The 13,697-nt window shown below is 47.7% G+C and overlaps 1 protein-coding gene across 3 annotated transcripts in view; it reads left to right on the top strand.

The window, feature by feature from the left end:
• fbxl13 (F-box and leucine-rich repeat protein 13) overlaps positions 1-13,697 on the top strand; it is a 399,689-nt gene that overhangs the window by 306,236 nt on the left and 79,756 nt on the right. For all 3 annotated transcript variants that reach the window (XM_038811555.1, XM_038811556.1, XM_038811557.1), the window contains exon 17: positions 12,888-13,007. In XM_038811555.1, the coding sequence (XP_038667483.1) occupies positions 12,888-13,007 (120 nt within the window). The remainder of the gene's footprint in view (positions 1-12,887; positions 13,008-13,697) is intronic.

Genomic DNA, 13,697 nt, shown 5'->3' with positions numbered 1-13,697 from the left:
TGGCAGACTACCGAGAAGGAACCCTCACCGGTAACTCTTCAGCTGTCCCTCTGGAAGCAAAGATCACTAATTCGATTCAAATCTCCAGATCCCATTCAGCCTTAACAGATCTCAGGCCGATCGTGAAGAGGTGAAAGAGACCTCCTCGTTGCGAGAGTACTAAGGGGGGGGAAATACTTGGAGTTTAAACCCACAGTTCCGACCTGGGCCAGCATCTTCGTAGGTCCCTGAACTGGGACGCAAGTGTTTTATGTCAGCAGTCCTTTTTGTTATGTTAATAAAGGGAGTTATCGATAGAATGCAGGCTTCAGCAAAGTTTTGTGGGCCATCTAGGAGTATAGTCTAAAATGAAGAAATCATTAATCTTCGCTGCTTTAAATATTGACACAAAATCAGCGCTAGAATGCTTTGGGCCTACCTTCACCTTGCACTTGTATGGAGCAGTTTGTGTGCTATATTTTCTTTTCATTAAGAAAGAAAGCCTTGTATTTTATATAGTGCTTTTCATGAACACAGAATGTCCTAAAGCACTTTACAGCCAATTAATTACTTCTGAATTGTAGTCACTGTTGCATTGCAGGAAATATGTCAGCCAGTTTATGCACGGCAAACTCTCACAAACAATGTGATAGTGGCCAGATAATCTGTTCTATGATGTTGGGTAAGGGATAAATAATGAAGTCCCTGGTCTGCTTCAAAATTGTGCCATAGGATATTTTGCATCTACCTGAAGGGTCAACATCATTTAAGCATTGTCATGAATGTTTTAATCACGGAAAATGGTTCATCTTTAAGAACTATCTTTGAGGAGTAATAACATTTTGGAAGAATTTCTGGGCGGGATTCTCTGTCCCTCCACACCAGATTTCTAGTGCGGCATGCCCCTGGGATTCTCCATCTTGCCAGCTGGCCAATGGGGTTTCCCATTGTGGGCAGCCCCACGCCGTCAAGAAACCCCAAGGTTGCCATCGCAACAGAGAACACCGACAGCGGAGATTCCAGCCCTATGTTTTTTCAAAATACACTGGGCTGGATTCCCATTTGGGAGACTAGGTCCCCACGCCGGCGTGAAAATGGTGGTGTTTACGCCGGTTAAACTGGGGGCTAGCAGGGAGGCAGTGTATGCCTTGCAGCTCTAACTGCTGATATGGCCCTAGTTTGGCAGGGGGGTGGGCACCGGAGCAATAGGTCAGAAGGTGAAAGCATTGAGGGAGAACTAGGGAATAGGGCCAGTATAGCTCTGAGGCAGAGCAGTCAGGGAGATGTTGCTGAACACAGCGGGTCTGGTGGCCTGAAGTGCATATGTTTTAATGCAAGAAGTATAACGGGTAAGGCAGACAAACTTAGAGCTTGGATCAGTACTTGGAACTATGATGTTGTTGCCATTACAGAGACCTGGTTGAGGGAAGGACAGGATTGGCAGCTAAACGTTCCAGGATTTAGATGTTTCAGGTGGCTTAGAGGGGGATGTAAAAGGGGTGGCGGAGTTGCGTTACTGGTTAGGGAGAATAGCTGTACTGCGGGAGGACACCTCAGAGGGCAGTGAGGCTATATGGGTAGAGATCAGGAATAAGAAGGGTGCAGTCACAATGTTGGGGGTTTACTACAGGCCTCCCAACAGCCAGCAGGAGATAGAGGAGCAGATAGGTAGACAGATTTTGGAAAAGAGTAAAAACAACAGGGTTGTTGTGATGGGAGACTTCAACTTCCCCAATATTGACTGGGACTCACTTAGTGCTAGGGGCTTAGATGGGGCAGAGTTTGTAAGGAGCATCCAGGAGGGCTTCTTAAAACAATATGTAGACAGTCCAACTAGGGAAGGGGCTGGACTGGACCTGGTATTGGGGAATGAGCCCAGCCAGGTGGTAGAAGTTTCAGTAGGGGAGCATTTCGGGAACAGTGACCACAATTCAGTAAGTTTTAAAGTGCTGGTGGACAGGGATAAGAGTGGTCCAAGGGTGAATGTGCTAAATTGGGGTAAGGCTAATTATAACAATATTAGGCGGGAACTGAAGAACCTAGATTGGGGGTGGATGTTTGAGGGTAAATCAACATCTGATATGTGGGAGGCTTTCCAAGTGTCAGTTGAAAGGAATTCAGGAACGGCATGTTCCTGTGAGGAAGAAGGATAAATACGGAAAATTTCAGGAACTTTGGATAACGAGAGATATTGTAGGCCACATCAAAAAGAAAAAGGAGGCATTTGTCAGGGCTAGAAGGCTGGGAATAGACAAAGCCTGTGTGGAATATAAGGAAAGTAGGAAGGAACTTAAGCAAGGAGTCAGGAGGAATAAAAGAGGTCACGAAAAGTCATTGGCAAATAGGGTTAAGGAAAATCCCAAGGCTTTTAACACATACATAAAAAGCAAGAGGGTAGCCAGTGAAAGGGTTGGCCCACTGAAGGATAGGCAAGGGAATCTATGTGTGGAGCCAGAGGAAATGGGCAAGGTACTAAATGAATACTTTGAATCAATATTCACCAAAGAGAAGGAATTGGTGGATGTTGAGTCTGGAGAAGGGTGAGTAGATAGCCTGGGTCACATTGGGATACAAAAAGACAAGGTGTTGGGCGTCTTGAAAAATATTAAGGTAGATAAGTCCCAGAACCTGATGGGATCTATCCCAGAATATTGAAGGAGGCTAGAGAGGAAATTGCTGAGGCCTTGACAAAAATCTTTGGATCCTCACCGTCTTCAGGCTATGTCCCGGAGGACTGGAGAATAGCCAATGTTGTTCCTTTGTTTAAGAAGGGTAGCAAAGATAATCCAGGGAACTACAGGCAGTTGAGCCATACGTGAGTGGTAGGGAAATTACTGGAGAGAATTCTTCGAGACAGGATCTACTCCCATTTGGAAGCAAATGGACGTATTAGTGAGAGGCAGCATGGTTTTGTGAAGGGGAGGTCGTGTTTCACTAACTAGATAGAGTTTGGCAGCATGGTGGCACAGTGGGTTAGCCTTGCAGCCTCATGGCGCTGAGGTCCCAGGTTCGATCCCGGCTCTGGGTCATTGTCCGTGTGGAGTTTGCACAGTCTCCCCGTGTTTGTGTGGGTTTCGCCCCCACAACCCAAAAATGTGCAGGCTAGGCGGATTGGCCATGCTAAATTGCCCCTTAATTGGAAAATTAATTGGATACTCTAAATTTATTTTTAAAAACTTGATAGAGTGTTTCGAAGAAGTCGCAAAGATGATTGATGCAGGTAGGACAGTGAATGTTGTCTATATGGACTTCAGTAAGGCCTTTGACAAGGTACCTCATGGTAGAATGGTACAAAAGGTGAAGTCACACGGGATCAGGGGTGAGCTGGCAAGGTGGATACAGAACTGGCTAGGTCATAGAAGGCAGAGAGTAGCAATGGAAGGGTGCTTTTCTAATTGGAGAACTGTGACTAGTGGTGTTCTGCAGGGATCAGTGCTGGGACCTTTGCTGTTCGTAGTATATATAAATGATTTGGAGGAAAATGTAACTGGTCTGATTAGTAAGTTTGCAGACGACACAAAGGCAGGTGGAATTGTGGATAGCGATGAGGACCGTCAGAGGATACAGCAGGATTTAGATCGTTTAGGCACTTGGGCGGAGAGATGGCAGATGGAGTTTAATCCGGACAAATGTGAGGTAATGCATTTTGGAAGGTCTAATGCAGGTAGGGAATGTACAGTGAATGGTAGAACCCTCAAGAGTATTGACAGTCAGAGAGATCTAAGTGTACAGGTCCACAGGTCACTGAAAGGGGCAACACAGGTGGAGAATGGTAGTCAAAAAGGCATGCGGCATGCTTGCCTTCATTGGCCAGGGCATTGAGTATAAGAATTAGCAACTCATGTTACACTGTATAGAACCTTAGTTAGGCCACACTTGGAGTGTTCAATTCTGGTCGCCACACTACCAGAAGGATGTGGAGGCTTTAGAGACGGTGCAGAAGAGATTTACCAGGATGTTGCCTGGGATGGAGGACATTAGCTATGAGGAGCAGTTTAATAAACTCGGTTTGTTCTCACTGGAATGACAGAGGTTGAGGGGCGACCTGATAGAGGTCTACAAAATTATGAGGGGCATAGACAGAGTGGATAGTCAGAGGCTTTCCCCAGGGTAGAGGGGTCAATTACTAGGGGGCATAGGTTTAAGGTGCGAGGGGCAAGGTTTAGAGTAGACGTACGAGGCAAGTTTTTTTACACAGAGGGTAGTGGGTGCCTGGAACTCGCTGCCGGAGGAGGTGGTGGAAGCAGGGACGATAGTGACATTTAAACATGAATAGGATGGGAATAGAGGGATACGGACCCAGGAAGTGTGGAAGATTGTAGTTTAGTCGGGCAGCATGGTTGCCACGGGCTTGGAGGGCCGAAGGGCCTGTTCCTGTGCTGTACTTTTCTTTGTTCTTTGTTCTTTTGTTCTGTGAGCATTTCCGGTTCTGTGGCCGCTCATATGCAGATGACCGCCCCTGATATTGTCGTCGCCAGACGTGATTTCGGCGTCAGGGAGCGGAGAGTCCAGCCCACTGTCACTGAAAGGGTTGCTGCTGTTCCTGAAAAAGGCAGCATTTTACAAGAACAGATAATTAAGCAGCTTTAAAGTAGCTGGAAACCTCTTATCACAGCTGAAACGTTCATAAAAGGGTTGCATGGTGGTTTATGGCTTTGAAATAAACCAGGTCTTGAAAACTATGTTTAAAAGCTGGTAGGTTGCTTTTACTCCCATGGGGGGAAAACAAGGATCATCTGCTTCGGCAAAGAAGTGAACAGAAGTTACTCTGAAATCACACTGTGTTCTGAAATGCCTGACTGTAATTGTTCCTCAGAATCTGCCTGAATAGCGCAAGAACCATCAATTGTTTCTCAGACAAGTGCTGAAAAACCAAACGTATAACCTGGATGCGATTTCAAGGGCTCTTCTTTCCTTGAATCATTGACTTAAGCTTTGGCATAATTCCTTTGCTTTTTGTGCGTGAGAGCTGGGGAGTGGGATTCTCCATCGGCCAATGGCAGAATCACGAAACGCGATTGGACAGAGAATTGGCTGTGACTCCAAAATCGTGGCGGCGCCGGGTTTATGCCAAATTGCAATTCCCCAGTGCCTTGACAGCAGCGTCAATGCATTCCACTCCACAAGTACAGTAAATGCCGTTTGCATATCTGATGAGACCATCAATTCACGAGACACATGCTTTAAGATATGAACAGTGGTTTTAATCTACTTACAACAGAGCCAGCCTGTAACACGATGAACCCTGGATGAACTGGTCGGCTGGCTCTGGGCATCGATCTTTATACAGCAGTCCAGGGGGAGGAGCCATGGGCGGAGCCAAGGGTGGAGCCCTGTACAAACTCCTATGCATTCTCAGTGCTACTCCCCCTAGTGGTCGGGCAACGCAACTGCGCTTACAATAATATGGTATATATATTACAGCGTGAATTACATTCACCACATTCACCGCCTACAAAAAAATCAAGTCCGGTGGGGGTGGTGGTTCACAAATTGAGTCTGTCCGGTGGTCGAGTCGTCCGCTGCAATCTGCGGAGCACCGGGGTTGCAGCTTCTTGTGGTGGCTGGATGGGTGTTGTGGGTTGGGGTACGGTGGCAGACTCCGGGGGCGATTGCGTCCGAGCTCCATACCCGTCTGGTTCGACAGGGGACTGGGGGCGCTGGGAGCTAGCCGGTGTGGGTGCGCAAAACAATTGTAGTGAGCTAATGGGCTCAGGAGCGCGAGGGGGCTGCTGGGTGGGGTGTAGAGTGAGGGGTACCTCTGCAGTGATAGTGGGGTTGCTGGATCCTGCAGGTGCTATGTCCCGGTGGGATACGGTGTCCTGACGGCCGTCAGGGAACTCTACGAAGGCGTACTGGGGGTTTGAGTGAAGCAGGCGCACCTTCTCTACAAGGGGGTCAGTTTTGTGCGCCCTGACGTGCTTCCTGAGGAGTACAGGGCCCGGTGTCTTCAGCCATGCCGGGAGAGAGACCCCCGCGGTATTGCCCCTGGAAAAACTAAAGAGCCGCTCGTGAGGGGTCTGGTTGGTCGCGGTACATAAGAGGGACCTAATAGCGTGGAGCACGTCTGGGAGGACTTCCTGCCAATGGAGACTGGGAGATTCCTGGACCGGAGGGTCAGTAGGACGGTCTTCCCAACCGTCGCTTTCTCCCACTCCACCTGCCTGTTCCCCCTGGGGTTGTAGCTGGTAGTCCTGCTCGAGGCGATGCCCTTGTCGAGCAGGTACTGACGCAGCTCGTCACTCATGAAGGACGAACCCCGGTCGCTGTGTACGTAGCTGGGGAAACCAAACAGGGTGAAGATACTATGCAGGGCCCTAATGACTGTGTGGGAGGTCATATCGGGGCACGGGATAGCAAAGGGGAAGCGGGAGAACCCGTCTATAACATTTAGGAAGTAAACGTTCCTGTTAGTTGAGGGGAGTGGCCCTTTGAAATTGATCGCGAGGCGTTCAAAGGGCCTAGAAGCCTTGGCCAAGTGGGCCCCGTCTGGTCTATAGAAGTGCGGTTTGCACTCCGCACAGATCGGGCAGTCTCTGGTGACAGCTTTTACCTCCTCAGTGGAGAAAGGCAGATTTCGGGCTTTGATGTAATGGGCGAGCCGGGTGACCCCCGGGTGGCAGAGGTCGTTGTGGATGACTTTTAGGCGGTCGCTCTGTGCACCGGCGCACGTCCCGCGGGATAGGGCATCTGGGGGCTCGTTGAGCTTCCCCGGTCGATGCTTAATATCATAGCTATAGGTGGAGAGTTCGATCCTCCACCACAGAATTTTATCATTTTTTATTTTGCCCCTTTGTGAGTTGTCAAACATGAAGGCAACCAATCTTTGGTCGGTGATGAGGGTGAACCTCCTACCTGCGAGGTAGTGCCTCCAGTGACGAATAGCCTCCAAAATGGCTTGTGCTTCCTTTTCGACTGCCGAGTGTCGGAGTTCCGAAGCAGAGAGGGTTCGGGAGAAGAATGCGACTGGTCTCCCTGCCTGATTTAATGTGGCTGCAAGAGCTACCTCTGAGGCGTCGCTCTCAACCTGAAAGGGGGTGGATTCATCCACCGCCCACATGGCCGCTTTGGCGATGTCCTTGATGCAGTTGAAGACCTGGCGCGCCTCAGCTGACAGGGGAAATAGTGTGGCCTTAAAGAGTGGGTGGGCTTTATCCGCATATTGAGGGACCCACTGGGCGTAGTAGGAAAAGAATCCCAAGCACCGTTTGTGGGCCTTGGGACAATGAGGGAGAGGGAGTTCTGGGTCGGGGCCCAGGACTCCGTTTTCCACGACAAAGCCGAGGATGGCTAGTCTGGTCGTGCGGAAAATGCATTTCTCCTTGTTATATGTTAAATTTAGTTTCTGAGCCGTCTGGAGAAAATGGTAGAGGTAGGCGTCGTAATCCTGCTGGTCATAGCCGCAGATGGTAACGTTATCCAAGTACGGGAACGTGGCCCGCAGCCCGTACTGGTCCACCATTCGGTCCATTGCTCGTTGGAACACCGAAACCCCATTTGTGACGCCAAAGGGAACCCGGAGGAAATGGAAGAGGCGGCCATTGGCCTCGAATGCCATGTAGTGGCGGTCCTCCGGGCGGATTGGGAGCTGGTGGTATGCAGACTTCAGATCCACCGTGGAAAAAATCCGATACTGGGCGATCTGGTTAACCATGTCTGCAATCCTGGGCAGGGGGTACGCTTCGAGGTGCGTAAACCTATTAATGGTCTGACTATAGTCTACGACCATGTGGAATTTCCCCCTGGTCTTGACAACCACCACCTGAGCTCTCCAGGGGCTGTTGCTGGCCTCTATGATCCCCTCACTGAGGAGCCTTCGGACCTCCGATCGGATGAACACCCTATCCTGCAGGCTGTACCGCCTGCTGCGAGTGGCTACGGGTTTACAGTCCGGGGTGAGGTTGGCAAAGAGAGATTCGCAACGTGACTAGGCTGCAGATAGTGAGTGGGGGTAGGAGCCCACCGAAACGGAGGGTCAGACTCTTGCGATCACACTGGAAATCAAGGCCTAATAAGAGCGGGGCGCAGAGTTCGGGCAGGACGTAGAGCTGGAATTTGGCATAGCTAGCGCCTTGGATTGTGAGCGTCGCGGCGGTGCGCCCTTGGATCTGGACAGACTGGGAGCCCGAAGCGAGGGAGATAGTGTGCCGCGCAGAGAAAACAGGAAGCGAACAGCGTCTTACCAGATCTGGGTGTACGAAGCTCTCAGTGCTCCGCTGGGGCGGAACGAGTGCTTTGAGCCATGGGAGGGTTAGAGGCTGGGGCTTTCTTCGCCAGACACACTCTGGCATAGTGTCCTTTTCGCCCGCAGCTGCTGCAGGTCGCATTGCGGGCCAGGCAGTGCTGCCGCGAGTGCTGATTCTGGCCGCAAACGTGGCAAGGCGGCCGCGCGGCGCAGGCCTGGGGGAGTCGCTGGTCGGGGGCCCATGACGGGTAGACTTCAATGAAGTTACTGTGAAAATCCCCTAGTCGCCACATTCCTGCGCCTGTTCGGGGAGGCTGTTACCACGGCTGCAATGCAGCCATCTTGCTGCACACCCCACTGACCACCCCTGATTCTGCAGAGTGACATCGGCTGTATGGGTGTACCCACCCCACCACCCCATGCCCCAGCCCCCACTCTCCCACCCCAATACCCTATCCCGCTCTCTCCACCCCACTCAAACATTTTGGCCCAACTTGGAAGAAGAAGCCTGCGTCAATAGTGCCGTGATGCATGTCATGAAGAAATAATCGACTGGTCTCAGTGCGGGCAGCCATTTTAAGCGGCCAACAGAAGCCGCCGCTGCCATCTTTTGCCAAAAATGTGGCACTCGACACACCCTACGGCAATGTCTGGCCAATGGAAAAGTTTGTTCCAGGTTCGGTAGTGTTGGGCACTTTGCAGAACAATGTTTTGCATGTTCCACCATGGACCATGCACGAGTGGTTAGATGAGATAAATTCGGAAGAATGGGTTTTCATCTATCTTATTGCGGCGAGAAACCAGAAGACTCTGAGAAACGAAAGTGAAAACAACCTCGGAACAAAAACTGAAGATAATAACACTCCGAAAATCTATACGTCCATACTCAAATCGAATGTATTGCTGAATGATGCTTTCATTCACTGCGACTTTGACCCTAAGGCGACAGCCAACCCCGTGCAACGGGACTTTGCTAATTGGCCAGGGCTGATAGACTTCGGAACAAGAACTCTCTGGAGACCTTTGATGTTTGCGAACTAGTGCTCTCAATGGCAGGCATGAAGCACACAATACTCTTTCACATTGTAGATATGGATCTGGACTCAGTACTTGGGGTAAAATCATGTAAATCCTTGAATCTAGTAGAACGGCAAAATATCCTATAAGATAGTTGATCACCTGAGCACGGTGAATCACTACAAGGCATTACGGTGTGCACGGTGTATTTGGCTTTAGAATTAATCCTAGTGGAGGACGACAAGCCAGACAAAGGGATGGAACTGCCGGTGAGCATTCCGCAATTCTGGTTAACAATCTTGAAGTACGTGCACAGGTTCAATGGCATGATGAACCCATACTAAAGCATCTGCAAGACGTGAGTGTCAAATGGACAGAGAATGGAAAGCCGTGGAGCTTCATTCTGGAGTTTCCATTCAGGCTTAATCAGTATTTCACAAATGAGGTGATCACTAAAGTTGGACACTTGGCCGCTGAAATCTTCTTTGCTGAACCACAAATCATCGGCTGCACAGGCTGCACAATCATTTTTTTTAAATTATAGAGTAACCAATTCATTTTTTCCAATTAAGGGGCAATTTAGCTTGGCCAATCCACCTAACCTGCACACCTTTGAGTTGTGGGGGTGAAACCCATGCAAACAAGGAGAGAATGTGCAAACTCCACACGGACAGTGAGCCAGCTGGAGGGAGGGCACAAATGTTAGAATACGAACATTTTGAACAAAAACAAATTACAGGGGTTGGAGCACTCCCAAGAACAGCAACAAGACCATATCAATTTCTCCAATCCCACTGAAGTTCCACGGGGTGGAATCTTAAGCCAAGCTGTGGCGGTCAAACAGAAGGCTGATTTTGAACTTGGCACTATATTTTGAAAACAAATAATTCCATATGCAAAGTTATATTTTTCAGGTGAAAAGACCTATGATGATGCTCACTCCGAGGCCAATTACTTTGAACATCTGCTTGAAGTTATCGACGATGATGCAGAAAGTGATGACATGGAAGGGGAGACAGATGACGAACACTATGAGCTGATTGTACATCTCTTTTCCAACAGCACAGATGAGGTTCCAATAGCACTGCTCCCTTGGTCTGCAAGCAATGACAAGGTGGTCATGGGGAACTTCCAGACTGCAGTGGACTCTGTAGAGTGCAGCAGTTTGGAGATGGCACATGTAGAAATTAAAGCTGCTGATACAACCGAAGATCAGCTATTGATTGAACCAGAGACGCAAGTTGTTCCAAACTTGGAAAAACTGGCCTCGGAGGTATGTGGAGACGCGTTACAAGTCCTTGAAACGGCTCTCCCAAGCAGTCGATGACACCGATGACGAATGGGAAGACATAGATGAAGGTGCTGATTACAGCGACTTGGAGATTGCAATAGTAGGCAACTCTGACACTGACACTGAGGACGGCCTAATGACTATCTCATTATGCAGCTCTACAGACCACTCGCACATTCGTGAGTTTGATCAGGAAGATCCAATGCCTGGATCAGCTCAGTCAGAAAGCATAATCATCGGCAGTGACGAAGAACAAGTCACCGATACTCCAGCACGCCAAGAAGAGGTGAAACCGACAACTCCCATTCCATCCTACATGCTGGCACTAGAAACCAAGGTGATCCAGCATGTCAATGAGGTGCAGAAGTGGGCATGGTCACACCACCCAGAGATGATGCGATGGCTAAACCTCTGCATATAACTCAACACGCAACGACAACCAGCACTATGCCAGAGGCTGCTACAAAGAAAAAACTTGAAACCAAGAGACGCACCAACATACATCACTGTGTCCGAAAAATTGTTAAAAAAAAGAGAAGACTGGGAAGAACTACTTCATCCCACCAGCCAACCAGCAACGAAAACAGTTGCAAGTAGCAAGCAACAGCATGCAAGAAAACGGAAGAGAAAGTGACTGGTGACACAAATATGGCAGTCGTGGACACAAGCCATTCAAAGGCACAGGGCGAAGTGCGAGAGAAGCAAGACGCCGGCAAGTCAACCATTCTCTGACGAGGTGGGCAACAACTCGAAAGAATGAGATCTGTACAAAGGAAATGGGCACTGGTCAGGCACAGCATGTAAATGAACGCTAGTAAAACTTGCTCACGTTACCAGCTCCATGTAATGAATGTATAAAATTGAATGTTTAATGTTACCTGTAAAAAAATAATTATCTCAATGTTTTGTGAGGAAGGGGGATGTGGTGATATGCCTATGGACTATTCATAGTTTGTGACCTCAAACCAGCAGGTGGCGGTACAGACACACCATGCAGTCTCTAGACTAATGTCATGTGACCTGTGACTCCGATATAAAGGGAGACACATCCAGCCATCTTGAGAAGAAGATTGAGAGGGTAATAAGACATACATGTGAATGGTCAGTGCTTGAGGCAAGTTTCAGAGGAGTAGTTAGCAGACTCCATGATACGTGCTCTGTATCAGATTGCTATCTTACCACACAAGACTCAATAAAAGATTCTGGTTTGGACAAGTTGAAGTGTTTGGTGAATTCCTTCGTAAAGCACAAAGGACCAAACAGAACAATGTCCATTGATGAAGCTCAGAGTGCCTGATATTAAAGGATTCATGATTTACTGGTTCCCTTCTGAGAGCATAGGAAAGCTTTGCAACCTTCATTTAATTCTGAGTCACCATTAAATTCTAGTGGGGTCATGGTTAATGGGAGTCAATTGGTTCATTAATGAGCTAATTGATACCCCATCATTGGCAGCTGGGAAGCTCGCACCAGCCTCTTCTGTCCTCTGACTTAATCAGGGGAGGTTATGCTATTGTCAGGAGACAGAAGCAGAGCCACTCTGACAATTAAGTGGTCCTGGCTGCCATTTATCCTGCTGCGAAGGTTATCATCAAATCCAGCTTAATGTTTCATGCTTGTGACTTCTCCTCAGCAGATGGAATTTGTTGCTGTGTTTCCAATATGAGAACACCAGAAGGTCAAAACATTTTGGTACATAATTTTGCCCTACATGTCACTTACAGACAGGCCAGCATTTTATTTCACTATCATGTCCCAAAATGAATGGAATAGTGGATAAAATCCGACAGTGAAATCTATTACAGATTTCTATTCTACGTCCTCTAGAACTGTTGCTGATTATCTATTCACTGTCTGCTTGCAAATGCCAGCACAGAGTTGAAGCAGAGGTTATTGGCCCATTGCTCTTCCAACTATTCTTCTTTTACTATCCTTTACCAAGTGAAATCCTGAGATTGCATTTAGGAAGGCACTAAATGTTTCTAATGGAATAGAGGTTAGTCCTGGTTTCCTGTCAGTCATTTCAACTAAACCTTTTGACTACCAAAGGCTTCAATCTGAATTGATGCCTTTCGTAAAAGTAAACTGGGGCAGTGGATAGATGTTCCGCCCAATCCTGATAAGGTTTTAGGTAAATTCAATCCATAGTTTCAGTTCTGGATTGTAGTTGTGATGTTTAGCTGCAAACCTAAACTATGGTTTTAAGACCAATGATCTAAATAATTAATAGCTACTTACAAGTTGCTGAAGGCAATTTCTCACTGCTCAGAAATTTCAAGCTTTTCAGGTCTTATGCTTGCTTTTTAAAAAATTATTTGAATTTATAACAAATGTGTGAATTGACACATAATACTTCTATAACAGTGGATGCGATGCACATGTACATGAATAATACAGATATTTTTTCTGTTGCAGAATCACTGATTCAGGCGTAAGAAGCTTCTTGGATGGACCTTCAGCTTCAAAGATCAGAGAACTAAATTTGAGCAACTGCATCCTTATTAGTGATTTAACATTGCTGAAAGTCGTACAGAGGTATAGAAATACATTTTTGTTTGCCCATTTTCCCAGCAACTCAAAATTTCCATTTATCTTTACAGAACATGTATAACTGTTGCCATTTAACATGTATTTTTTTAATAATACTTTATTGAAGTTTTCATATTTAACAAACAAACTGAACTACAACACAACTGCGAAAATTATTCGAACATGGTACAATTCTTGCTTTAACAACACAAAAATAATTAGAGATACAGAAAACTACCCAACAAGAGCGACATCCAAATCCCCTCCTGTATCCCCCCTAACCCCACCCATAAACCCTACCTCCCCTCCCCAACAGCCGATGGTAATTAATTCTTTGAAGTGAGAGATAAATGGCTGCCACCTGATGGTGTACTAGACCTTCTCCAGATATAAAAAGTCTATAAGGTCACTGAACCAGGCCAAGGCACCAGGCCGAGCAGACCCTCCCCATCCTAGCAGAACTTGCTTTCGGGCTATCAGTAAGGCAAAGGTAAGCGTATCCGCACTCATCCCGGCTCACAGCCCCAGCGAGTCCAAAACCCCGAAAATCGCTACCAATGGACAATGCTCCAATTCAATGTCAAGAACCTAAAAGCTCACCACCCTTGGACAAGACCAGAGCATGTGGGTATGGTTGGCAGACCCACGAGAACACTGCTCACACCTGTATCCCACTCCATCAACGATCCCGCTCAT

The sequence above is a fragment of the Scyliorhinus canicula genome, chromosome 11 (genome assembly GCF_902713615.1).
Source record: "Scyliorhinus canicula chromosome 11, sScyCan1.1, whole genome shotgun sequence".
Classification (NCBI taxonomy): Eukaryota; Metazoa; Chordata; class Chondrichthyes; order Carcharhiniformes; family Scyliorhinidae; genus Scyliorhinus; species Scyliorhinus canicula.
Note: the sequence above shows the minus strand (reverse complement) of the source record. Positions and strands in the feature narration are given on the sequence as shown.